We start from the raw sequence: 25,901 nt of genomic DNA on the forward strand, positions 1-25,901 counted from the left end.
CTTGCATGGCTTATGAAGTCCTGAAAGTTTTCCGGATTCACTCCATCCTCCTCTTCTTCTTCAAGTTTCTTCTTTGATTTTTTTTCAGCCATTTGTTCTGTTTCCTATACTCCCACCACCGCCAAACAAATACATGAATAAATATGTTTTCCTCCTTTGTATTTGCATGCTATAAGATAATAGCTAAAGAAAAGAAATGTAGTAGTATAGTAGAATTACAAATCTAAAGTTAAGAAACAGCATCAGTAAAATGCTGGTGATACAGACTGATGGAAGGATACTGAAACTACTATTATATTGGATTGCAATGATTGGATGAAAGATGACAGGATATGGTCCCATACTCAAAATTTTTTTACTTTACTTTATCGTCATGTGTGTACTTTACACATTGTAACAAATTTACACTGAAATTTGTGAACTTTTAATATTATTTTATTTAATATCTATATTTAATATTATTTTATGCCATCATTTTTATAAAGTATAATGAGGTCTTTAAGAAAAAGTTTTCATTTAAATGGAAATTATTATGTTTATACTTCCTATGTATAGTGAGTGACCTTGTAATTATGCCTTTTGCATTTTCCTGTTGTGGTTTCTAAGTACTCACAATTTTAAAAGCATGACACTAGGCACAATGAATGCTGTAGTTATCAAGGGATCTGGAAAAGAGATGGGTCCTAGAAGACCTTTGCACACAAACATCCCAAATACATTCTACAATCAAAAAACAACTACTTTAAGGTTAGTTTTAGATAGAGTCAAGGATTAGCAGTCAGCCAACCTGGATGTGGCATCTAGATGTTTATTCTACCAACCACACTGTACAAATCAGAAAGGCAATTGACTTTTCTATACTTAAGTATTTCTTCTAAGTGACAGCACTATTTTGCAAGAGATATTTTAAAAGCATTTGGCAACTCTCAAATGAAAATTCTATATAGAGTTTTATAACACAAACTTCATGGCATTTATAGCAAAATAAGGTTAGTGTATAAAATGTTTCAGAGAAGAAAATTTAACCAATGCCAAAGTATTCATAGACCAAATTTATATTCAAACATATTACAGGCAATTCAATTTCTGAATGTTTATATACATATTAATTACCTTGAAGATTATCCACATGTTCCTGGAGTTGTCCAGGTTACAACATAGCCCAAAGTGGTTTGGGGAAAAGCAATGTTTATTCCAGAGGAAAATTGCCACCAGATTAGCAAATCAATGGTTCTGATCCAAATAGAAGACTTTGCCTATGGGGTGGAACACTCCTTGGGAATGGGTCCTCATTAAGTAATGTAGCCTCATGATCCAACTGGGTTGAAACTGCAGTCTTACTCTATACAATGACATCACCTAGTGAACAATGATTACTGCTTAGGAGATAAACATATGCCTCTGTGCCCAGCTGGATTAAGGCTATTAAGTTTTCAGTAGATGGAGAAGGTAAGAACTGGAGAAAAACAACCACAATGCAAGGTAGTTTGTGTTAAGTACTATAAGAAAAGTACTAAGTATAATGAGGGTTTAAAGGAGGGAAGAGATCACTATTCAGTTCTCCTAAGTAACTGAGTTATAAGGAGCTCAAATAAGCATATTGGAGTACTAATGAACCCTATAAAGGAACCCAACAGGTATAGGATCACAGATTTTGTTTTCACGATCACAGAAACACAGATTCAGAGCTGGAAGGAGCTGCAGGGCTCATTTATGTCATTCGTTTCCCCCATGCTCTCAGATGAAAACTTTGCTTCACATTTTACAGGGAGGAAAAAAACAAAAAACAAAACTGAAGCCATTCACTGTGAGCTCTCCTCTTAATCCCTTTTTCTCATTTCCTATTACTCAGATGTCTTCTGTCACTTGCTTCTTCCCTCTCTCATATAATGACACAGCCTTACTCCTTATCAAAACTACACCCTCTATTTGTTCAAGCAACTTTATTCCAACTCTATTGCAACAAATCTGCAATTTGTCCCTGCCTACTGGGTCTTTCTCTATTGTCTACATACAAATCCATGTCTGCCCCTTCCTTAAAAAACTCTCATTTGATCCTTTCATCCCCAATGAATATCATTATATTTTGAGAAAAAAAAAAAACTAACTACAATAGATGTCTCCATTTGCTATTTGCTTCCAACCTCAAAAACTCTTTCAGAAGTTACTAATGATCTCTTAATTGCCAAATCCAATGACTTTTCCCTTTCCTCATTTTACCTGAACTCTCTACCATTGATCATTCTCTTCTCTCTGGATTTTTGGAATACCACTTTCCTATTTCTAATCCTAACCAGACCACTCCTTTCTCGGTTTTTTGCTCATTCCTATTCCAAATTTTCTAACCATAGGTGTTTCTCAGGATTCTGTTTTGGACAATCTTCTCTTACCCGTTTATACTCTTCATTTAGTGATCTCATCAGCTTCCATGGATATAATTATCATTTCTAAACTGACAATCTACCCACTCTACCCTAGATTCTCTGCTGACCTCCAATGACATACCTCCAACTCTCAGACATCTTAAAGTGTATTCTAATAGACATTTTGAACTTAGTGTGTCCAAATGGAACTCATCTTTCCGCCAATTACAATTCTCCCTCCTAGCATCATCCTTCCAGATCTTCAGCTTCTGAACGTATGAGTCAGCCTGGATTTCTTACTCTCTCTCATTCCACATATCCAATCTGTTGCCAAGGTCTGTATATTTTATTTTTCAAACATCTTTCAAGTACCTCCCCTTCTTTCCTTGGACACTGTCACCTCTCTAGTACAGGCCCTCATCACCTTGTGCCTAGACTACTGCACTAGCCTGCTGTGGATCTGCCTAAAAGTTTCTGCCCATATCAGTCCTTTGTTCATTCAGCCACCAAAGTGGCTTTTTCCTAAAGCACAGGTCTGATCATGTCAACCTCTCCTCTCTATCAGTATCAAATGATTAAACTCCAGTGGCTCTCTGTTACCTCCAGGATCAAATACAACATCTACTGGTTTATATTCCAGTGCTCCCTTCTCTTCTCAGACTTCTCTGGTTTCCTTTAAGTTCTAACTAAAATCTTATCTTTTACTAGAAGCTTTCTCCATCTCCTTTTATTTCCAGTGCCTTCTCTCTGTTAATTATTTCCTATTTATCCTGTATAGATAACTTTCTTTTTATATATTTGAGAGCTGAAGCTGCGTTTTGTCTCTTTTTTGTAACCACAGCATTTAGCACAAACCCTGGCACACAGAAGACTTTAATAAATATTGACTGAATAACAGAACTAGGTCAACCTAAAAGAAGTAAAATTGTCTGTAAACATAAAAACAATAAATAGCAGAGAGCTGGGATTTGAATCCATATCCTGATGCCAAATCCAATGTTTCTTTCATTGCACCAGGATGGACCTTATCCATTAGAAGATCCACTTACCTTGTTGTAGACTATGATGAAGTCACCCAGTTGATGTGCTAAGATTCTTCTTCTTTCCAAAAGGGCCAATCTCCGGCTGGGTAACACCATTCTCAGGGAATGTTGGAGATTGCTTGATGCACGCTTAAGGAACCGAACTACCAGCTCCTATACCACCAAAAAACATAGAATTAAAAAGCACAAAAATACCAGGATGCAAAAGATAAGCTATGTATGGATGAGAAAAAGGAAATGGTAGAAAGGTTATTTTATTTGTTTTCATTCACTTACTCAAAAAAATATTTAATGAGTACCTACAATATGCAAGATGTTATGAAAACATAACATTTACTGGCAAGAAACCTCCAGCCTCCTAAGAGTAATCCTATTCAGTTTAAATCAAACATTTATTAATTGTCTAATAATCTGCAAAGCACTATATAAAAATGCTGAATATACAAGGTCAAAAAAAAAAGTACTTGCTTTCAAAAACCTTATATTCTATTGGATACACAAATAAATAAAATATGCAACAATATTTGAGGTACTTGGTGATGCAACAAATAATAGAGTAATAACAATGGCAAATAATTTTGTATAAAATCACGAAAAGCACCTTTGAATATAAATGAAAGAAAATTCAAATAACAAGACTATTTTACTATTTTGTACCCTCTAAAAACTATGGAATATTATGTCTAAAAAAAAAAAAAAGCAAAGAGAGAGGGAGGTTTCTGGGAAGAGGTAGTAGTAAAAAATTTCAATCTCTCTAGATGTCCTCCAGAAACAAAACAAACCACAACACCTTTGCACCTCAGGGCAAACATGGACCAGTAAAAAAACAAATAAGACTTGGGGGGAAAAAGGGTTCCTCCTGGGACAAACCAAAAAGACCTGAATATCAACCCTAGAACCAGGGTATAATTAGTGTGAAGTATAAACACCACCAGACCAGCTCGGCAGAAACTGAGTAAGAAGGAAATAGCACACTCAGTGAGTGCAGAAGCAATGGAACAGAGATGTTACTGGCTGTGGGCAGGTATCTGCAGGAGGATGGAGCACTTGATTTGAAGTTCTAGGTCTCAGAAGAGAGTTAAAGCGACGCCAGAGGCAGCATCCACCATACTACAGACTAGACGTGACCACACTAATGAATTCTCATTTTTTAAAAAGGACAGAGAAAGGAGACAGAATACAACCATAGAAATTTACTTGGGAATGGGGAAAGACCATGGTTCATCTGCAGAGGAGGACAATGAAGTAAAAAAGCTTTCTCTATCCCAAAGAGAAACATTAAACAGCTACCTGCCCAGAAAGAATTTATAGAAAAACTCAAAAAAGATACACTTTAAAAATCAAATGAGAGAGACTGAGGAAAAACTAAAAAAAAAAAAATAAAAAAAAATAATAATAATTAAGAACCATCCAAGAAAAACAAGATTATGAAAGGAAAGTTAACCAACTAGAAAAGGAGATCCATAGTCTTAAAGACAAAAATGATTCTCTGAAAATTAGAATTGGGCAAGGGAACAACCTTGCTCAACCTATAAGAGACCAAGAAATAACAAAGCAAAATATCAAGAATAGAAGAGAATGTGAAACATAAGAAAAACAACAGATGCATAGATCAAATCAAGAAGAGAAAACAAGAATAATTGGGACTTTTCAAGTGAAACCTGTGACCAGAAAAAGAACCTTGACAAAATAATTATCAAAAAATAATCAAAGATAATTGTCCTCAAGTAATAGAACAAGAAGGGAAAATGGAATAGAAAAAAATCCACCATTTATCACCTCAAAAAGATCCTAAAGAAAAACGTATAGGAACATTATTGCTAAATTTTGAAATCCCAAAAATTTTATAAGAAACAAAAAAACCCAAAACAAAACAATTCAAATATGCTACAATTACAATTAGAATGGTACAGGTTTTACCAGAAGCTACAATAAAAGACCACTGGTCCTGGAAAATTATATACTGATAATCAAAAGAACTAGGCTGGGCAACCAAAAATATATCAAGAAAAATTATGTATAATATTGAAACACCAAAAGGGACATTCAATAAACTTTCAGATTTTCGGATTTTGTCTCTAAAAAAATCTAAACAATAGCAAATGTAACATAAGAGACATTATCAAAGACTAATTTCAAGAGACTAGTAAGGACAAACTGTTTATGTTTTATATGTGGAAATGTAAACGATATGTCTAAGACTGACATTAGTAATTGTGTAGTGCAAAATAAAAACATGCAGAACTGAGTATGATTTGAGTCTAAAAAGCAAAACTGTCTAGGAAAAGGTAAAAAACTGAATATGCATATAACATAATTACTATTAAGAAAGAAATCTACATTATGCCAGCCATATTAATATTGCTTTAGATGCATGTCTATGCAGCTGTATATGCATGTGTGTTTATGTATACAGGTGTATGCATAGATATGTATGGATGCATATATGCCCATATATATCTATGTGCATATCTGTATATATAAATATATCCATACTTAAGGGAAGAGGAATAAAATAAAAAGCTGCCATGGTTAATCACATGATGAACTAACTTTAGGCATTTATGAGAGGGAAAAAAAGAGATAAGATAAATATTTGACTTACAAACATCCCAAACAAAAGAGGCACAAGGAAATCTGTTGTTAACATTGGTAGAATCATCATGAAAATAATAAATATTTATATTTAGAAATTATTACAAAAAAGAAAAGAAGCTGACCTGTAGGTAAAATATTAAAAAAAAAAAAAAAAAGAGGAATAAAAATACAAAATAGAATTGGAAGTAAAAAGGATATAGACAATAGCATATATGGACATTTTAAAAATAATAGAAATAAAAAGTTTACTTTTTTCTTTTTTTCAAATTTATTTAATATTTTTACTCAGTTACATTCAAAGCAATTTTTTTTTTACACTTGTGTGATGACTGAGTTAGCACCCTGGGTACTTTAGAATCAGCCTGAGTCAAGATCAGCAATCACAACAGGAATCTGCCAGGAGTGACTCCGGTTTTCTCACTTCACTCACCAAATCCTCCACCCAATCTCCTATACTACAGATCAAGCCTGCAGCATAGTAGGCAGGGCCAATTCTTTCTCCAATCACATACTGATAAGAGTATTGTCCAATTGGTAATTGGCCTTAAGTGCTCTGACCTCTGCACATCTGCTCAGAGTTTTCAGCCCATTACACATTTGTTTTTAAAATTTTTGAGTTCTTGGTTTTTTCTCTTATCTCTATCCACAATTAAGTATCCGCTTGTGAAGTTATATAAAACATTCCCACAAAAGTCAAGGTGGGGAAAAACATTTCCCACTCTATTTACATACATTTCCCACTCTAATTAAAATAAAAACTGAGTTGGGGGGGAGGGAGAAAGGAGGGTTAAGGGAAGAGAGAGTGAGAGAAAATGCTACACAACCTGTATTCAGATTGACACAATCAAGTTCCTTCTCTGGGTACAGATAGGATTTTTCATCATAAATCCTTCAGAATAGTTGTGGATGGGTGGGTTGGGGGGGGGGGGAAACCCTGAAACTGCCCTGAGGGGAAGAAGCTCTACTTTGGAGAGGCCTGCCTCAGGGAATCAAGATAAAGTGGTTTCATTCTGTTATCTTGATAGGATTAACTGCCCCCTCTGTTGAGCTAAAATTTGGCTCAGGATCACTCCCAGTAAGTGGTCTCATTCAACTGGAAATCTAGGCCTGAGGGCAGTGACAACATTGAAGGAATCTCATTCCTCAGATTCCTTATAAAAAACATGTAATTTTAAACTTATAATTTGCAGAAGGCCTGAAGTAGGAATCATGCCATGCCAAGGGACCCCTCTCTCCTTAGCACAGCTGCCTACCAGGATCCCTGCCTGCTGTGAAGGGACATTCTCTTCTCAGTGATAAACCTTTCGTTATCTCTGCCAGGATTTCTCTGCTAGAACCTTTATCTCTCTGCCAGGACTTTGTCACTTGGAAGTCAGTCTTCCTAGCAAAAGTTAGCTTTTGTAGTGCCAACAATAAATTTCCTTTTGCCAGTCTAATATTTCGGGTTTGTTTATTCTTTCACGTTGGACCTGTGCTGACCCAAGAGGGGTTCCCACAACTCTCCGCACTGCCACTAACCACATCAAGTATACTTATTTAGAATAGCAAAATCATTCACAGCTGATTATCCCAGAACATTGCTGTTATTTTGTACACAATATATTTTATTGAACCCAAGGATTCATGGAGGATTTTCCAGGGTTTTTTTTTTCCCTGAGAGCATCCTGCTCATCATTTATCATTAAACAATGATATTCTATCATAAACATACACCATAGTTTATTGAGTCATTCACCAATTGATGAACATCTTCAATTTCCAATTTTTTTTGTCCTGACAAAAGCTGCTATGAATATTTTTTGTATATATAGATCATTTTCTTTTGTTTTTCGAATGTCTTGGCGTTCATGCCTAACAGTAGTGTTGGTAGGTCAAAGGATATGTATGAATTTATAGCCTTTCGCGTACAGATATCTTTTGATCATTTATCAATTGGGGCATGAATCTTATTTTTTCTATAAATTTGACTCTGTTTCAGAAATGAGGCCTTATCAGAATTTGCTTCGAAATTCTTTGTATAAATACTCTTGCTAACTCTATTTCCCCCCATTTATTCTTTCCTTTTACCCTGTTCTTCCTCAAAAGTATTTTGGTACTGACTACTCCCTCCCCCATTATGCTCTCTCTTTTATTATCTTCCCATCCTTTCCATCCCATTCCTCTCCTAAAATCCTGGAGGGTAAGATAGATTTTTCTATACCCCTATTAAGTATAAATGTTACTTCCTCTTTGAGCCAATTCTGATGACAGTAAGGTTCACTCACTCTCTCCTCCCCCTTCTCTTCCCTTTCACTGTAAAAGCTTTTTCTTGTTTCTCTTTTTTTTTTAATGACACGTAATTTGCACCATTCTACTTCTTTCTTTCCCAGAATGTACTGGAATCCTTTAATTTCATCATTTAAAATTTTTTTTTAAAAGTTATTACCCCTTCATATTCAACTCATTCTTGTATCTTTTGTCTATATATACTTCTGCTTGCCATAATAATGAGAAAGTTCTAATGAGTTCCCATGTGGAAATGTAAACAGATAAACCTTATCAAGTCCCTTATAATATCACTTTCCTGATTACCTCCTTATGCTTCTCTTGAGTTCTGTATTTGAAATCAAATTTTCCATTCAGTTCTGGTCCTTTCAGCACGAAAGCTTGAAAATTCTCTGTATTATTGAATTACTATTTTTTTTTCTCTGAAGGATTATATTCAGTTTTGCTAGGTATGTGATTCTTGGTTCTGATTCTAGCTCCACTGCTCTCCAGAATATCATATTCCAAGCTTCTGGTTCCTTAATATAAAAGCTGGTTAAATCTTGTGTTATCCTGACTGTGGCTCCACTATACTTGAATTGTTTCTTTCTGGATGCTGGCAATATTTTCTCCTTTATCTGGGAGTTCCAAAATTTGTTTATGATATTCCTGGGAATTCTCATTTTGGGATCTCTTTCAGGAGGTGATCAGTGGATTCTTTCAATTTCCGTTTTACCCTCTGGTTCTAGAATATCAGGACAGTTTTCCTTGATAATTTCTTGAAAAAAATGATGTTCCATTTTTGTTGTTTTTCTTGCTTTTTGATCATGACTTTCAGGTAAACCAATAATTTCAAAATTATCTCTCCTGGATCTATTTTCCAGGTCAGTTGTTTTTCCAATGAGGTATTTCACTTTTTTCCCCCCTATTTTTTCATTTTTGGGGGAGGTTTTGCTTTATTTTATCTTGATTTCTCATAAAGTCATTAGCTTCTGTGTAGAATTAACTGAATGAAGACAGTCATAGGTATATAGCCTACAACTATAGCCTTAATTGTGACTTGACACTTTATGGTAACAAATAGAGCTATAGCTAAAAGTGTCAGGTATTTGTCCCCACCTACTTCCCACCACTTCTTAATTAGCATTTAAGTATTTCTTTTAAAGGTGATGTTGCTTTGAATTTTCTTATGTGAGGATATCTGCTTGTACAGCAGTTCTCCAGGGAAGCAAATTTATTATTATTGACTTGTACTCTTTTGTTTCTTTTGTTATATTTCTACAATTAGAATGTAAACCTGGACTCCCCCAAACAATGGGAGAAAAGGCCCAGGTAGGGGTAGGGGCTTCTGCATTCAGGATATTTAATTTTGTGTTTTGCAGTTTTTACTTTGCACATATTTCTTTTGCAGACAAACACCTTGTCAGATGGGAAATGCCCTTTCTCGTGAAAATCTTAATAAACCTCTTTTTGCTTTTTCTTACTCTGAGTGTCTCTGACTGTTTTTGTGGTCAATACTGTCCCACACACTTCCATTTAGTCAATTTTAATTTATAAGGAATTATTTTCCTCAGTGAACTTTCATAGCTCCTTTCCCAATTGGTCAATTTTACTTTTTAAGGCATTCTTCTCCTCATTAGCTTTTTGTATTTCCTTTTGCACCATCTCAATTCTTTTCCTCTATTTCTTTTATTTGATTTTGAAAATCCCTTTTGAGCTCTTCCTTGGCCTGAACCCAATTCTTATTTTTCTTGGAGGCTTTGGATGCAGGAGCTTTGATTTTATTGTCACCTTCTGAATGTATGTTTTGACCTTCCTTGTCACCGTAATGTCAGAAACTTTTTCTGTTGTCTGTTCATTTTCCCAGCCTATTACTTGACTTAATTTTAACTCTTTGTTAAAGCAGGGCTCTGTTTTTAGGGTGGAGGATGCACTGTCCCAAGCTTTAGGGGTTTTGTGCAGCTTTTTTCAGAGATCCTTCTAGGAACCTGACCACAAGCACTTTTTTCTGCCCTGGAGCTGTTAAGGAATGTCCCCAGCTCACTAGAGCTATAAATCTAGTCTTCTAAAGCAACAGAGTCCTGCTTTGCTCATGGCAGGCCTGTGCTGGCTCAGCCTGCACTGGGGATTGCACACCAGACTCCCATACCATTGCCACAGATCCTCTCCACTGACCTTCCCAGTTCTCTCTGGTGTTTGGAGGGGGAGGTGGGAAAGGGGAAAGGTCCAAAAGCCTTTAGCACTACGGCTGATTCAGAAGTTCTGCCTTGCTGACACTAGGGTCCAGGCCGAGGCTGAAGCTAAAGCGGGGGCCAGGGCAGGACTGGGGCTAGGGCTGCTGGGATTATGTCCTGGGCTTCTACCCAAGTTCCCCAGCCTTTTCTGCTGACCTTCCAAGTCCTCTTTGGTATCTCTGAGCTGAGAGATCTGGAAGCCAACAGTACTACCACTGATTCAGAGATTGGGCTGGGACTGATCTGGATCTGGGACTGCACTGACATGGTCTACACTGGGATTGCATTCTGCACTTCTATTCTGGCATTACAGACCTTTCCTGCTGACCTTCTAAGTTCTTTTTGGCTGGAATATGTTCTACTCTATCTTTTTGGATGTTCTGATGCTCTAAAATCTATTTGTAGTCATTATTTAAAGTAATTTAGAGCAGCTTGGGAGAGAGGCTGGGCGAGTTCCTGCTTTTACTCCACCATCTTGACTTTGCCATCTTGTCTTTTCCTCAATAATTTACTTTTTTATTTAATTTTTTTTGCTTCCAAGACTTATAATAAGTTTAATAATATAAAGTATAATAAGTTTATTTATTTTGAATACACATTGCTTTATGAATCATATTGAGAAAGAAAAATCAAGAACAAAAGGGGAAAAGCATGGGAGAGATTAAAAAAAACCCAACAGAAAAAAGAAGCGAACATAGAATGTGTTGATTTATATTCAGTCTCCTTAGATCTTTTTCTGCACGCAGACAGCATTTTCTGTCCAAAGTCTATTGGGATTGCTTCAGATCACTAAAGTGCTGAGGAGAATATAGAATAATTTAAATTTTTAAAAACCCTTTTAACCTGGGCAACTAGATAGCACAGTGGACAGAGTGCTGGGCCTGGAATCAGGAAGATTCATCTTCCTGAATTCAAATCTGGCTTCAGATACTTACTAGTTGTGTGAACTAGCTATGTCACTGAACCCTGTTTGCCTCATTTGTCAAATTAACTAGAGAAGGAAAGGGCAAACCTCTCCAATAACTTTGACAAAAAAATCACAAATGGGATCATGAAGGGTTAGAAACAATTAAAACAACTCAACAATTACCTCCTATTTTGTATGTCAGGGCTGTGCTGGCATAGAATGAACTTTCATTCTTCCAGAATCAAACTGCAGAATTAAAGAGAAAATAAATGGGAAGACGGAAGGTGAAAGGATAGAGGGCATGGGAGGTTTAAGGATAGAATAAATAATAGAGGTAACATTTATATGGTATTTTAAGATCTGAAAAGCACTTTATATATAATCTCATTTAATCCTTTCAACAATTATATGAGGTAGGTGTTATCTCCATTTTACAGATGAGGAAACTGAGGTTATAAAAGTAAGCTTCTCAGGGTCACATAGCTAGTACATCTAAGGAGAAATTTCATGTATTTTATGTGTCCTTATCAAGTCCCATGGGAAAAGAGTGAAAGATGATGACTTCTCTAATTACTCAACAAAAAGAAAGGCTTCAAGAGAATAGTGGAGGTGGCAGAAGAGAGAAATTAAATTGAAGAAATGAAAGGGAGGGATACCAATGAAAAATTCTCCATGGGTGAAATATATATATTTGAAATTTGAAATAAATATATTTGAAAGAGGAGAGAATTTCATGATGTATCTTTGTTATGGGCCAGAACTCTGAATTTGAAACAAGGATTCTTACAAGTTGTTAATTTAGTGGAATTGATAAAGACAATGGTTGTTTAGCATGGTGCTTAATAAGTTCTCTAGTTCAGTACACGTACTTAATATACTTAATATAATTCTACAAGATTCACATCTATGATAAGAGAGCATATAAGCTCGGACAAACTCAGCCATAAACAGAACTAGGGAAGACAGAGACCATGGTGGTGGTCCTCCTGCCTCCCCCATAGAAATCAAGACACATTCAGAAGGACCTCAAGAAAGCTGGCCCCGACCCCAGGCAAGGAGACAATAAAGGATTTGGACACTTGGCTACTCTTGTGGTGATTACTGAACTGAAAGGAAAGCTATCCCCAGAGACCCCAAAAAAACCGAACCAAAGAGAACATTACAGATCTTGTTCTCAGAAGAGCTAGTACACTGGACACACTTTATGAGAGACCATTTTTTCCACCATGGAAAAAACTCTGTTTCATAAGAAGGATTAATAGCCAATGAAACCCAAAAGACTTGGATTGAGTGAGACAAGAACCAAGAGAAGACATGGTACAGATAATGGGAAGAAAAACAATTATAGCAAGAGCAATGGATAGAAATGAATGGCATAGTTTGGGACAAAAGAATAATTTCTACTAAAAGGCACAGTTTTTACCCAAATTATTTCCTTCTGGAATTGATGCTTCAAGGGATGAGGCACAACTAAGGAAAAAAAATGGGAAAATAAGTCAAGATTTAAAAAACAATAACATAGAAATTGTTTAGAATAGAGTTCAAAATGGGCATTTTGTAAAATTTAATTCCATGATGAACTTAAAGAGAACTTTATAAAAGGAATAAACAAAGAATTAGATCATGAATATGAGAACAAAACTACAGAATAGACAGGATGATAAGAAAATTAATGAAGAGAATGAAGCAAAGAAAAGGTACAGAGCTTTCTCCTCAATATGGCTGAGTAGATAAGAGACCAGCTCAGGTCTATCACAGCTCCTCCCCATAAATAAAAAAAGAATACCAGACTAATAATCAAGAAATCCAGGGAAAAATAGTATGTATATTTTTTCTGATTAGGTCCATATAAAGAAAGAGCCAGAAGGCTGTAGGCATTAGGGAAAGGATCCCACGAGAAAAGCCAGGCCCTGGAGTGTAGGGCAATATGTGGACCAAGGGCAAGTCAGGATTGACTTATTTTGAAGACAGGATGGGAAAAGGGCATGTACATGTTGATGTTGGCATGATGAAGGCCAGCAAGAAATGACTGGGTTATAAGATATGACAAAAGGGACAATTTCAGAAAAAGTTAGGAAAATTTATATGAATTGACACACATTACAGTAAGCAGAATAAGGAAAAGAATTTATATAATGAAAACATTTTTTAAAAAGAGGAATTCTGAAAATATTAAGAACTTTCATCAGTTCAATGACCAATCATGATTTCAGAGTACTGATAATGAAGGATATTACTTCCTTCTTAACAAAGAGGTGATAAACTGTGCCATGAGACATGTACTTGCAATATGCAGGATATGACATATATATTTTGGACATGTGAAACAAAACAGGAATTTATTTAGTTTAATCATTAAATGTTTGTTACAAGGATCTTTTATCCTCCCCCTTTTGTCCCTGGAAGAGAGAAAGAAGAAAAGAAAGAAAATAAATGAGGTATCTAGGGTAAGCACACTAGATAGAATATTAGGCATAGAGTCAGAAAGAGCTGAGTTCATATCTGTCTAAGACTATAGTTGTTTAAAGAGAAGCTATATGTCACTGCATCCTTGATGAACATCCTTCCTGAATTAGTTTAAGGTAAACCTCATTTTGTCAAATGTTTCACTGTCTTGTTTCAACCCAACAGTAAACCTGAACTTAGAAAATGCTAGCATTAGAGCTGAATCTCTGACACCTCCTCAAGGAAATCACAAAATGAAAAATTCCCAAGAATACTACAGCCAAAATTCAGAGGTTCCAGGTCAAACAGAACAAAATATCACAGCAGGAAGCCAGAAAGAAAGAATTCAAGTACAAAGGAATCCCTGTTAGGATCAAACAAGATTTGGAAACTTATCACTATATAGAGGATATGAGCTTGTGATACATTTTTCCAGAAGGTAAAAGATAAAGGGTTATATTGAAGAATAACCTACCTAACAAAATTGAGTACAATCTATTTGAAGCGGGTTGTGGTCCCTTTAAGAAACTGTATTTCTTATTGATATGTGATTCCTTTTAGATTGATCTGTGATTCCTTTTAAATTCCCAGCCCCTCCAGGCTGAGGCATCTCTTCAGGAAGCCAGGGCCTTTGATTCACAAATCCTGGTCAAAAGCATCCCTTTGAATTCCAATAGGAGATTCGGGCTTGTCCCAGCTCCCCTCAACCCCCCCTCTCCCTCCCATCTGAGCCAACTTGGGCTCTCCCAGCCCCCACTGGTTCTAATCTGCTCGGGTTTCCCAACCCCCACCAAGACAACCAATATAATGAGCTTCCATCAACTAAGGTCTTTGCAGAAGGACCTTGGCAGCTTCCTTTTCTGCCAGGACCTTCTGTCCACTAAGAACTGCATTCTCCATGCAAAACTCCATTTTTCATAGATCTCCCCGCTGGAATAATATTCTTTTCCAGTGTTATCCTTTCCTTATCCTCACCTATTTCCCTATGCTTCTCTGTTAGGATTTCTAACCTTACTTCCAATTCCTATAATAAACCTCATTTATCAGTCTAGGTTTTCGAGTCTGTAAATTCCTTTACAGAGAACCTCTGCGCCACCAGAAGGGACTCCCCAAAATTCCCTACCCTTGTGCCGAATCCCAAGCGGTTGCAGGCGAGCCAAACCTCTCCATTTGGTTCCCTGAATCCCGAATTTGCCACTAGACCTTTTTTAACTCCCTGACCACCAGAAACCCTAATTTCATTTTGGTTCCCTAAATCTAAACTGCATCACATTGATATTTTAAAATACAAACATTGGAGTTGAGGGAAAAAAAAAAAGATAAATGGACTACACACTGAAGTGTTTATATTCTGTATAAGAAGAGAAAAACTTTTATTCTCTTGAAGGGGAAGGGAATAAACATTTATAAAGTGCTCCCTATGTGTCAGGCAGTATGTTCAGTATTTTTATAAATATTAACTTCACAATAACCAAACAGTAATTTAGTAGATGCTATTATTGCTATTTTACAGTTGGAGAAACTAATACAGCCATTAGTTAATGGATATACCTTAGAGTCATACATCTAGTAAATATCTGAGACTAAATTTTAACTCTGGTATTCCTGACTCCAGACCCAATGCCACCCAGAATCCTTACGTGTTCTTGAAAACACTAATGTTCTTAAGCATTGGAGAGGACACAAATAAGACAAATGGTCTGGAAGTACTTTTATTATACTTGATGATTTTAAGTGAAGAAAATAAAGGAAAAGGAACACAATAAGGAAGAAAGAAGAAGAAATGGGATAAAATATACTATTTCACATATTGTATTCATACATTGTATCATGTATAATTATACAAACACTGAGGAAGCTCTTGGGGAAGCAGGTACCTAGGAACTTCACTTTGATGGGAAACAAAAAAAGTATGGTTGAACACATACACACATGGACATATATACAGAGAGGACATATTTGTGAGAGAAATGCATTAAATTCAACAGGAAACACCTAGAAAGAGGAAGAAAGCAAAATCGGAAAATAAGATAGAAGACAGAGTCTTCTCTGTAAGTAAGAGAGATTACTTATAAATAAAACAAACTCTAATCTCAGAGGATGGATCATGAAGAGGGCTTTTTAAGGGCAAGAATGTATAACAGATTAGGGCAAGAGGAAGGTAAGAAAGGCAAGAATAGGAAGTTGATGACAATTATAGATCATTGGCATTGAGTGCACTCCATATTAAATGAGATTATAAAATTATTAATGACAAGGGATCAACTAAGATAGTATTCATAATGAGCTTAGTACTGTGCCTGGCACATAGTAGGCACTAGATAAATACTTATTCTCTTCCTTTTCCTTTCCTTCTTCGTTTCTCACTAGACTCTTTGACTTTTGAGAGAGTGAGGAGGGGCATAAGAAAAGAGGGAGAAGAATAAGAAGGATGAAGGAATAGCCCAATTGTGTTTAAACAATTGGATATGAGTGGAATGAAAAAATCCATAAAATGGAGGACAACAGTACAACAGTTGAAAAAGCAAAATCCAACAATATGTTGCTTAAAAGACTCTAAATGATTAACATAAAAGTTAAAATATAAGACTATATAATACACCATGTAGCAAAATTGTGTGTGCTTCAAATTAATTCAAAGAAGCAAGGGTAGTAAACACAATCTCAGACAAGGCCACAACAAAAACAGATTTGATTGAAAGAAGCAAAGGGGGAAATATAATTATGCTTAAGGGCACCATGGATAATCATTAATATCAATAATACATATGTACTAAAAATCTTAGTAACTGAATATTCAATAAATTGAATTTCATGAAAATAAAGAGAGTAAAACTGTAGTAGTTGGGAACTTTAATATACCTCTGATACTTAAAACAGTAGAAGGAAGCAAGAAAGAAAAAGAGAAAAAAAAAAGAATCTAAAGTCCTGAATAGAATTTAGAAAAAAGGTACTACAGATCTCCAGATATTACTGATTAAGAACAGCAATGCCAATACAGATTTCTCAGCAACTCATGGCTTTTAAAAAACTGATCCTCAATTAGGGCAGAAAAATCTCAAAACAGATGCAGAAAAGTAGAAATAGTAAACATGTCCTTTATTGTTCAAATTTCCCCCCAAAATCAATCCCAAAACATATTCAAAAAAGTATTTTCAAACAAGGGACTGAAATTAAGTAGAAGCTAAATAACCCAATCTTAAAGCATTGGTGGATCAAAGTTCAAATTAGAGAAGAAACATAATTTATATCATTTCATATCACAAAAATGAGATAACATACTAAAACTTTTGAAATGTAGACAAAGCATTCCTTAGCAAAAATAAAATTCTCTCTCTGAACACCTAATCATCAAAAGAGAAAAAATACAAACCAATGAATTGGGCCTCCATCTAAAAAACAAACAATAAACTGGACACTAAAACAGAAACTCTGAAAATTAAAATTAACAAAATTTTAAAAAGAAAAAAAACAAAGCCCCATATACAGAGAAATTAAAAAAAAAAAAGTTTGGGTAAAACAACAAAACCAGTGAGCAATAAGGCAGTTTGATTAAAAGGAAAACCAAATTGCCAAAATTGCCAAAATCAAATGAAAAATTAAGCCAGAGAATTCAGAAAAAATAATAGAAGTTATTAGAATCTTTGTTGTTCAATTATATGCCAACAAAACTGACAATAACAAGCACACATAATATGAATATATACATACATATGTATATTTATTTAAACTTTATCAACAGAATAAGAAGGAGAGCAATTAACTATCAGTCTTAGAAAAAAAAATAAAATTGAACAAGCTATAAAAGAACTTCCAAAGGAAAAAGAGAGATCAGATGAATTAGAATTTAAGTGACTTTTAAAAAATGTTCAAAGAACAAATATTTTTAATATCACACAAACTGTAAAGCAGCAAAAGAAATGATTCTACCAAAATTTTTGTGTGATAATAAGTATAATCTTAATACCTATACCAAGGAGATTACTGAGCTCCTACAATTTTTAGTGACAGAGTTATAGATCCACTCCTAATTTCAGTTTCTGCCCTGGTTATTCACTAATGAGTTGAATCAGCCATCTAGCTGCAGGTCAGAATACTTTTTTTTAATTTGACATATTACTGAATATGTGATCTTGGAAAGGGAAAACTGCTGCATTATGGTTTCTCATTCAATAGCCCAATTATTACTCAGTCTGGTGCTCTTCCTACATATTTGTTAAAGTAATTGTAAATCAGCTAATCTATACTGCTTCTTTTTACTTTGGCATTTTTATGGGTAGTCTTGAGTTGATATTCATTAGGATTGCTGGTCTGCTGTTTTTGATTTATGTTTTGTTTCTCCCTGGTATAGGTATTAAGATTATATTTATATAATTTTAAAGATTTCTGGCCTCAGGAAAGTCCCACAAATCAAAATTCTGAGAAAATAGTGAATAGACCAGTCCTCAGTTCATTGCTGACTATCAGTGATAATCTGTGATAACCAAATTCTTGAGATCACTACTTGGTCCCATCTCTGGGCCATAAAATTTGCATATCCATAACATGAAGAACTAGATAAGTGTCTCTCCTAGCTTCTGTTTCTTTGCAAAATTCTCTTGGAATTTAGATCACTTCAATCACATTACAATTACAATAAACTTTGCCCCTTAACGTGGAAATGGGGTTCAAGCCTGCAAATTCTTCTGAGACACCTTGCAACACCACCTGTGACCCCAAATATTTGGGATCCCCCTTCCCAACCTTTCCATTTGGTGGCCCAGTACAGGGATAGTTTGGCCTCCCCTGGTTTACTTTCCTCCTTGTCAAGTTAAGCCCCCCATTTTTTTCTTTCCTACAGTTCTATTGCTGGGACACCCCAAGCCACTGGGAGAAAGCTTGTCTGGGTCATCACGAACTCCACACTCAGCAAGTATTCCTTTTCTGGGAATACCCAGAGTAGGAAATTCTTGCAATTTTCAACAAAGTTAGTAGGGAACCTTTGCACCTTTTCAGCTTCTCTAGGATGCCAGAGAAGATGAAGTGCTATATGATAGCTTTTGGCAAAATTTTATGGCTTTTGGCAAAGATGGGACAGTCCTCTTTCATCTTATTTTGTCTGTGTCTATGTCTCTGTACTGAATGTCTGTGTCATGTTTGTTCTATGAACTAGATTTTGTTACCTGGAAAGATTTAAAATACAACCAGCAAGAAAAAACCTCTATGCTGTAGTTAGAATGCTGGGAAAATTTCTTTAAAAGCCTAACTTTTTCCTTTTAACTTCAGCTCTGGCCAAGCTGAGGGCTACATAAAAAGTTAGTTAATTAAAATTAGAATAACATCTTAGCAGATTCTCAAAATTTTGAAAGCAATGATTAAGAAGTTTGGCACTTAAGTCATTTTAAGATGGCAAGAAAAATTTCTGAAACATTAGGGATAATTCCAGGAATTTACCCCATTCTGAAAGAAAAGAAAAAGAAAAAACAAACTAGGTAAATAGCAACTTTTTGCTAGCTCTTCCTTGACTGCTACCTTGTTTGGAGTCCCCTTCTGCTCCTTTGGGAAAGCACCCTAGAAGCTATTAAGACACCTTCTCCTCTCCACTCCACTCCCAGAGTCCTGAGTGTATCTCAATTGTGGGGATTGCTAACGAGATCAATATAGCCAAGTCCCTCTATTTGCTAATTCCTCTCATCTCAGATCAAATTAAAACTCAAATTTTGTATCACCTGTTGAAATAGGGGAAGCAGCCATGGGAACCCCACACAACCTTGCCCAAATAGTCCCTAATACTCCCTAACCCTGTTTGGGGAAATGGGGATATAGTGGGGGTAAGGGTCAATGGTTAGCATTCCCTGAGTCCTGGTACCTAAAACTACCATTAAAGGGATATTCTGGCATCAGTCACCTGAGCTTTCAGCAGGTTCTGTCCAGGAACTACTTGGGATTCTGTAGGTACTCCTGACATCACCCAGAATGGAAATGTAAAGTAAGAAAGCCAGTCAGCCTCTGCATTTGGTAAGACTACCATTTCTCTGTTTAGCTATGTAATTTATGGCAAATTGTTTTATCTCTGTCCAGTTTTCTGGTTTGAAAAGAGAAATAATAGTTGTTGTAAAGATCACATAATTGCAAAAGTGCTCAGTATAAAACAAGCTATATGAATGTTAACTCTTTATTGGATATAATTGCTTCATATTTGATAACTTTATGGGTTTTTTTAAATGTGACCAACCAACAGATAAATGATTTCTACATGTATATAAAGTAATTTGGAAATTTGTCTGGGATACGAGAGAAAAGCAATTTTAAAGGAGCTCTAATTAAAGTCCACTAAAGGGATATATAAATTGTAATATATTTGCATTGATAGTGTTAACAGAAGAGTTTGGGAACTTTAGGAAAACAGAAAAGCAATTTGTCACTATTTTAAAAACTCTAGTTATCTAGAGTCAGACTTTTGAGGGCCCTGTCAGTAAAAACTGGTACTTTAACCCTTTTCCTGACTCACAAAAGAGAAATTATTTGAGTAAATTGGAAAATAACCAAATGACAATTCAGTTTGTCTACAACATTTAATCAGAAATCTTGGAAATCTCATGAACTAAAGTTAAGTCCATTTTAAAATCTGTTTTATCTCATTTTTAAGAATTGTCTTGTTTTCTTCCTAAAACAAAAGGGAAACATTTAAGGCAACAGAAACTACAGCTAAAACTATGTGACTATTACTTAGGAAAATTCTAAAATTGTTAACTAAGTTATTTGGAGTTATTGTCATCATGTTAAAACCCCAAATTGGTAATTACTGTGTGGAATAAGAGGGATGAGGTGAAAGCATTATCAGTTCACAATTATGAGGTGTGCAACACCTTTTCCCCCTTGACAGAGTGGGGGGAAGTATCAAATATCACAGTCCATGAAAACACTAATAGGGTGGGCAACAGCAAGCTCAGCCTCTTCCCTAAAGTCTCTGTCAACTTCCCTTAATTTGTAAGCTTGCCAGGTTTCTTAAAACCATCAGGGAAAGCAAGGTCATCAGTCCTGAGAAATAATCCTGTTTAAAGTTTATAGTTTACTAAGAATTTATAAGCCTTTATAATGATTAATTCTTTGTAACAGGATTAAGTTTAAACATAAAACATGTTAAACAAAATCCCCTATAAGTCCTGGTAAATTTTTAAAATAATGCATCTAAACCTCAGCTGTGATTAGTAGAATTTGTTATTAGAGATAAAATCTCTTGGGACTGTAACTGATAATCCTTAGATTTTTGAATTTGATTGCCTGATCATTTAATAGGTGACTCACCATTCCAGAAAAATGCCATAAATTACTTAGAGGAATGCCTTCTCAGATGCTTTAATTGAGCAAGAGCTGGGAGGACAACCTTGGTCTCTGCTTAAGTCCTTCTGACTCAGTTTCCCAGTTTCATTTCTTTGCTTCTCACCTGATTATTTCTGAGTCTGGTTATAAGGTGGAATTATAACTGCATGATCAGTTGTCAATCAGATCTAAGGATGCTTTATCCTTTCGTGTTTATGTGCTCAGAGGCTGAGGCCTAAAGTACCTGTTTTGATGCTATTATAATCATGTCCCTGCTTTTTCCTCTTATAGCAAATTTCTATAATCAGAGCAAATGATCAGTAGAAGCCATGAGCCCAATACAAGTATCCAAGGGAACAAAATGGTTTCTATCTTAGACCTTAAAGATGCTTCTCTTTGCATACCATTGCATAAAGATTCACAATTTCTTTTGCCCTTAAAGAGGCAAATCAGGGGAACATAACCCCCCCCACATTTAACATAAGATAGTCATGTCCATAACATGGAGGTAGCTCAAGCTCCATATTTTTTTTTTTTTTAAATTTAATAGCCTTTTATTTACAGGATATATACATGGGTAACTTTACAGCATTAACAATTGCCAAACCTCTTGTTCCAATTTTTCACCTCTTACCCCGCCCACCCCCTCCCCTAGATGGTAGGATGACCAGTAGATGTTAAATATATTAAAATATAAATTAGATACACAATAAGTATACATGACCAAAACGTTATTTTGCTGTACAAAAAGAATCAGACTCTGAAATATTGTACAATTAGCTTGTGAAGGAAATCAAAAATGCAGGTGGGCATAAATATAGGGATTGGGAATTCAGTGTAATGGTTTTTAGTCATCTCCCAGAGTTCTTTTTCTGGGCATAGCTGGTTCAGTTCATTACTGCTCCATTGGAAATGATTTGGTTGATCTCATTGCTGAGGATGGCCTGGTCCATCAGAACTGGTCATCATACAGTATTGTTGTTGAAGTATATAATGATCTCCTGGTCCTGCTCATTTCACTCAGCATCAGTTCGTGTAAGTCTCTCCAGGCCTTTCTGAAATCATCCTGTTGGTCATTTCTTACAGAACAGTAATATTCCATAATATTCATATACCACAATTTATTCAGCCATTCTCCAACTGATGGACAACCATTCAGTTTCCAGTTTTTAGCCACTACAAAAAGGGCTGCCACAAACATTCGTGCACATACAGGTCCCTTTCCCTTCTTTATAATCTCTTTGGGATATAATCCCAGTAGTAACACTGCTGGATCAAAGGGTACGCACAGTTTGATAACTTTTTGAGCATAGTTCCAAACTACTCTCCAAAATGGTTGGATTCATTCACAACTCCACCAACAATGCATCAATGTCCCAGTTTTCCCGCATCCCCTCCAACAATCATCATTATTTTTTCCTGTCATTTTAGCCAATCTGACAGGTGTGTAGTGGTATTTTAGAGTTGTCTTAATTTGCATTTCTCTGATTAATAATGACTTGGAGCATCTTTTCATATGACTAGAAATAGTTTCAATTTCTTCATCTGAGAATTGTCTGTTCATATCCTTTGACCATTTTTCAATTGGAGAATGGTCAAGCTCCATATTTGGACAGGCACTGACTTTCCATTAAGTAGATGGTATCTTGATTTGCGGCCCCACCCAAGAAGCTTCTCTGGCTACAGCCATACAAACCCCTAACTTCCAGTCCCCATTTCCCCCATGCTGGACTATGAAGTTTCTTTGTCCAAAGGGCCACACAGTCTTAGCAGTCTGTTAAAACTCTGAAAGCTAAACTAATCTCCTGTCCCTGCCTTAGCCCTATCTAAAGCTTTTTACACTGTACCTTGATGGGACAGGTCCAAGGGATCTCTGGAATCCTATCCCAAACCCCTTGCTTATTTCTCAAAGAAACTTGGTGTTTAGGGGTGACCCTCCTGCCTTAGAGTTAGCTGCCACAGCCCTTCCAATTGAGGAAGCTTCTAAGCTCACCACTGGGTTCAGAGCATTTTGGAAGCTAAAGGGCATCAGTGGCTGCTAGTGGGAGGCTTGCCAGATATTAGGCTCTCCTGCCAGACACTCCTAGAGTCACATCCTTAACCCTGCCACTCTGCTCCCTGACAACACTCAGTCCAGTGACTTAACAACAACTCAGATGGTGAATGGTTTACAGATGGGTCCAGTTTTCTTGTAACTAGGGAAAGCAAAGCAGGTTATTCTATGGTGACCCTCAATAGCATCTTGGAGGTTAAGCCACCTCCCCCCCACACACACACACCTTCCCCCATTACCCCATGCCTCCTCAGGACTTCTGCCCAGAAAGCTGAATTCATTGCTCTTACTAGGGCTTTGGAACTGGGGAAAGGAATGAGCTAACATCCACAGAGACTCCAAATATACTTTTCATATTTTATACACTTATGGAGCTATATGGAAAGACAGGGGACTTTTGACAACAAAAAATTCTCCTATTATACCCTTATACCCTCAGGCCAGCTTCTAATCCCAGAGACAAGCCAGTGGGAACTTCTTTCTGGCCTGCCCAGCTCTTTGCAGAGGCACAATGGCCCAGGCTTCACTTCTCAAATTATTCAAAAGGGGGCTGAGGAAATGATCTTTCTTTATTGTTATTCCCCACTTTTTCCACGTGTACCCTTAACAACACCCCAAGGATGACATCTTTGCTCCTAGTATTTTCTCCCCAGCTCTCTTGATGTCACTCTTTGGACCCCCACCAGTGGGGAGATAACTCCTTAGTCCTTAGTCAGGTTGGGGAAGTGCATGGGCAATGGGGGCAGCAGGATTGTTGGGTGTGCCCTCAGCATCCCCAGGGCAGCCCACATAAGTGACCTGATGCACTATTTCCAAAGGCCCCTTTAAAGCCCAAATGTCACCATCCCCACCGTGTACTACCTCCCCCCCAAGGGAATAACTTTAACCCGACTATCCCCTGTTTTCTTGCCAGAAAGGATCCCTTACCCACTAATTGTAGGATATCCATTCCAAAATTATTCTGGCAAACTCACTCATAATGCTTCTACACCACCTTCCTTGAAGCTTCTTCATGACCTCCTGAGAACTATTTGTTTCCTCCAGACTCCAAGTTATGAACTTTCCACCATTGACTAACTGATCCTGTACCTCTCTGAATGCTGCTTCAAGTCACATGTCTCCCTTCCTCAGTCGGGACCCCACTAGGCAGGGACAACTCTACATTTATCAGCCTGAAGCAGCTCCAGAAGTTGAGATCTCCGTCCCTTTGTCCCAAGTGAATTTGGGGCTCAAACTGCTTGAGAGGAGAAATGATGTAATATAGCTTCTAGGGGAGGCAGAATTAATTTTAAGGTCCCCTGACCTTAGGGAGCTTCTGTTCTAACAAGTCAGTGATTCTAAGTCTTCTGGCTTTGAAATCTGTGACAAAGGCCCCCACACCTAATTTGAGAAGTCTAAAGTCTTCTGGCCTTACGATAGTCCCACAAATCAAACTCCTGAGACAATAGTGAATAGACTACTCTTCAGTTCATTGCTGACTGTCAGTGATAATCTGTTGGTCAGTGATAAATAAATTCTTGAGACCACTCCTTGGTCCTACCTCTGAGCCATAAAATTAGTATATTTATAACATGAAGAATTAGATAAATGTGTTTCCTTGCTTCTGTTTCTTTGCTAAATTCTCTTGGAATTTAGACCATTTCAATCACATTGCAATTACAATAAACTGCCCCTTGACTTGGAGATAGGGCCTGCAAATTCTTTTGAGACACCTCACAACACTAGTCTATGGCCCCAACCTTTTGGGTTCCTTTCCCAGCTTCAACAAAATGACTTGTCCAAGATCACACTATCTAAGGTCAGATTTGAACTCAGAAAGATAATTCTTCCTGACTCCAGGTCCAGTACTCTATTCACTGAGCCACCTGGCTGCCCTAATGAGACAATAATACTTAATAAAGAAAAATCAAAAGACTAAAAAAAAAAGAAAGAAAAAGAAAAGAAAAAAGAAGGAAACTAAAACAAAATACAAAATATTTCATATCAAAAATAGGTTACTTGAAAACAAAATCAAGATGGGATCTTTTATGAATTATTACAAGTTATGCATGATAACACAGTTCTGAAGTTTCTGCTACAAAGGAAACTGGGCCTGGACAATCTGAAAATGAAAATTCCCTGGATCTTCATAGAGAAAATCCAGAACTTCCAAGTCAAAAAACCAAACCAAACCAAAACAAACAAAAAACATTTATAATCGGACATAAAAAGTTAAAGTACTGGTTAACCAGGTCCCATACCTGTCTAAAGATATGCTAATAAATATTTCAAAAGTTGTTTAAAGATGCTCATAGGTTGGAGGAATAGACAAAGGAGACTGATAAAAGAGTCCCAACCTTACATCACTATACAAATAGTCTGAGCCTAATGAAAGCCAGATGGACTTCTTTCTGATAAGGGAAAAGAGTAAGGTTTCAAAGTCTACAAACCATTTACCCAACTCAATTTAATAAAGCTGGAAGAAGCATATCAGACAGGGCAACAGTAAAAAAGAGCTTGAAAAAAGAGCTAAACAAAGAATTTACATTATACCAAAAAATACCATATAAAATAAATATTAATATATATGTACATATTCATCAAATAGTATAGAAGCTAAACACTTAGAGAAATGCATTGTAAAAACATAACAGTAAAGAAAAAAAAAATGACTAGATTGATTTACAAGAGGATTCTTTTAAAAACCGAGCAAGCAATCAATTCTAATATTAA

The 25,901-nt window shown here is 36.3% G+C and overlaps 1 protein-coding gene across 24 annotated transcripts in view; it reads right to left on the reverse strand.

Moving 5' to 3' along the window:
• Positions 1-25,901, reverse strand: part of TTLL5 (tubulin tyrosine ligase like 5) — a 374,113-nt gene that overhangs the window by 206,551 nt on the left and 141,661 nt on the right. For all 24 annotated transcript variants that reach the window (XR_004231997.1, XR_004231998.1, XM_031952493.1 and 21 more), the window contains 2 exons: positions 3,413-3,559; positions 1-104 (listed from right to left, as the gene is read on the reverse strand). Coding sequence is in view for 22 of the 24 variants with exons in the window: in XM_031952493.1 (XP_031808353.1) it covers positions 1-104; positions 3,413-3,559 (251 nt within the window). In the remaining 2 variants the exon portion in view is untranslated. The remainder of the gene's footprint in view (positions 105-3,412; positions 3,560-25,901) is intronic.

Source organism: Sarcophilus harrisii, chromosome 2, assembly GCF_902635505.1.
Source record: "Sarcophilus harrisii chromosome 2, mSarHar1.11, whole genome shotgun sequence".
Lineage (NCBI taxonomy): Eukaryota > Metazoa > Chordata > Mammalia > Dasyuromorphia > Dasyuridae > Sarcophilus > Sarcophilus harrisii.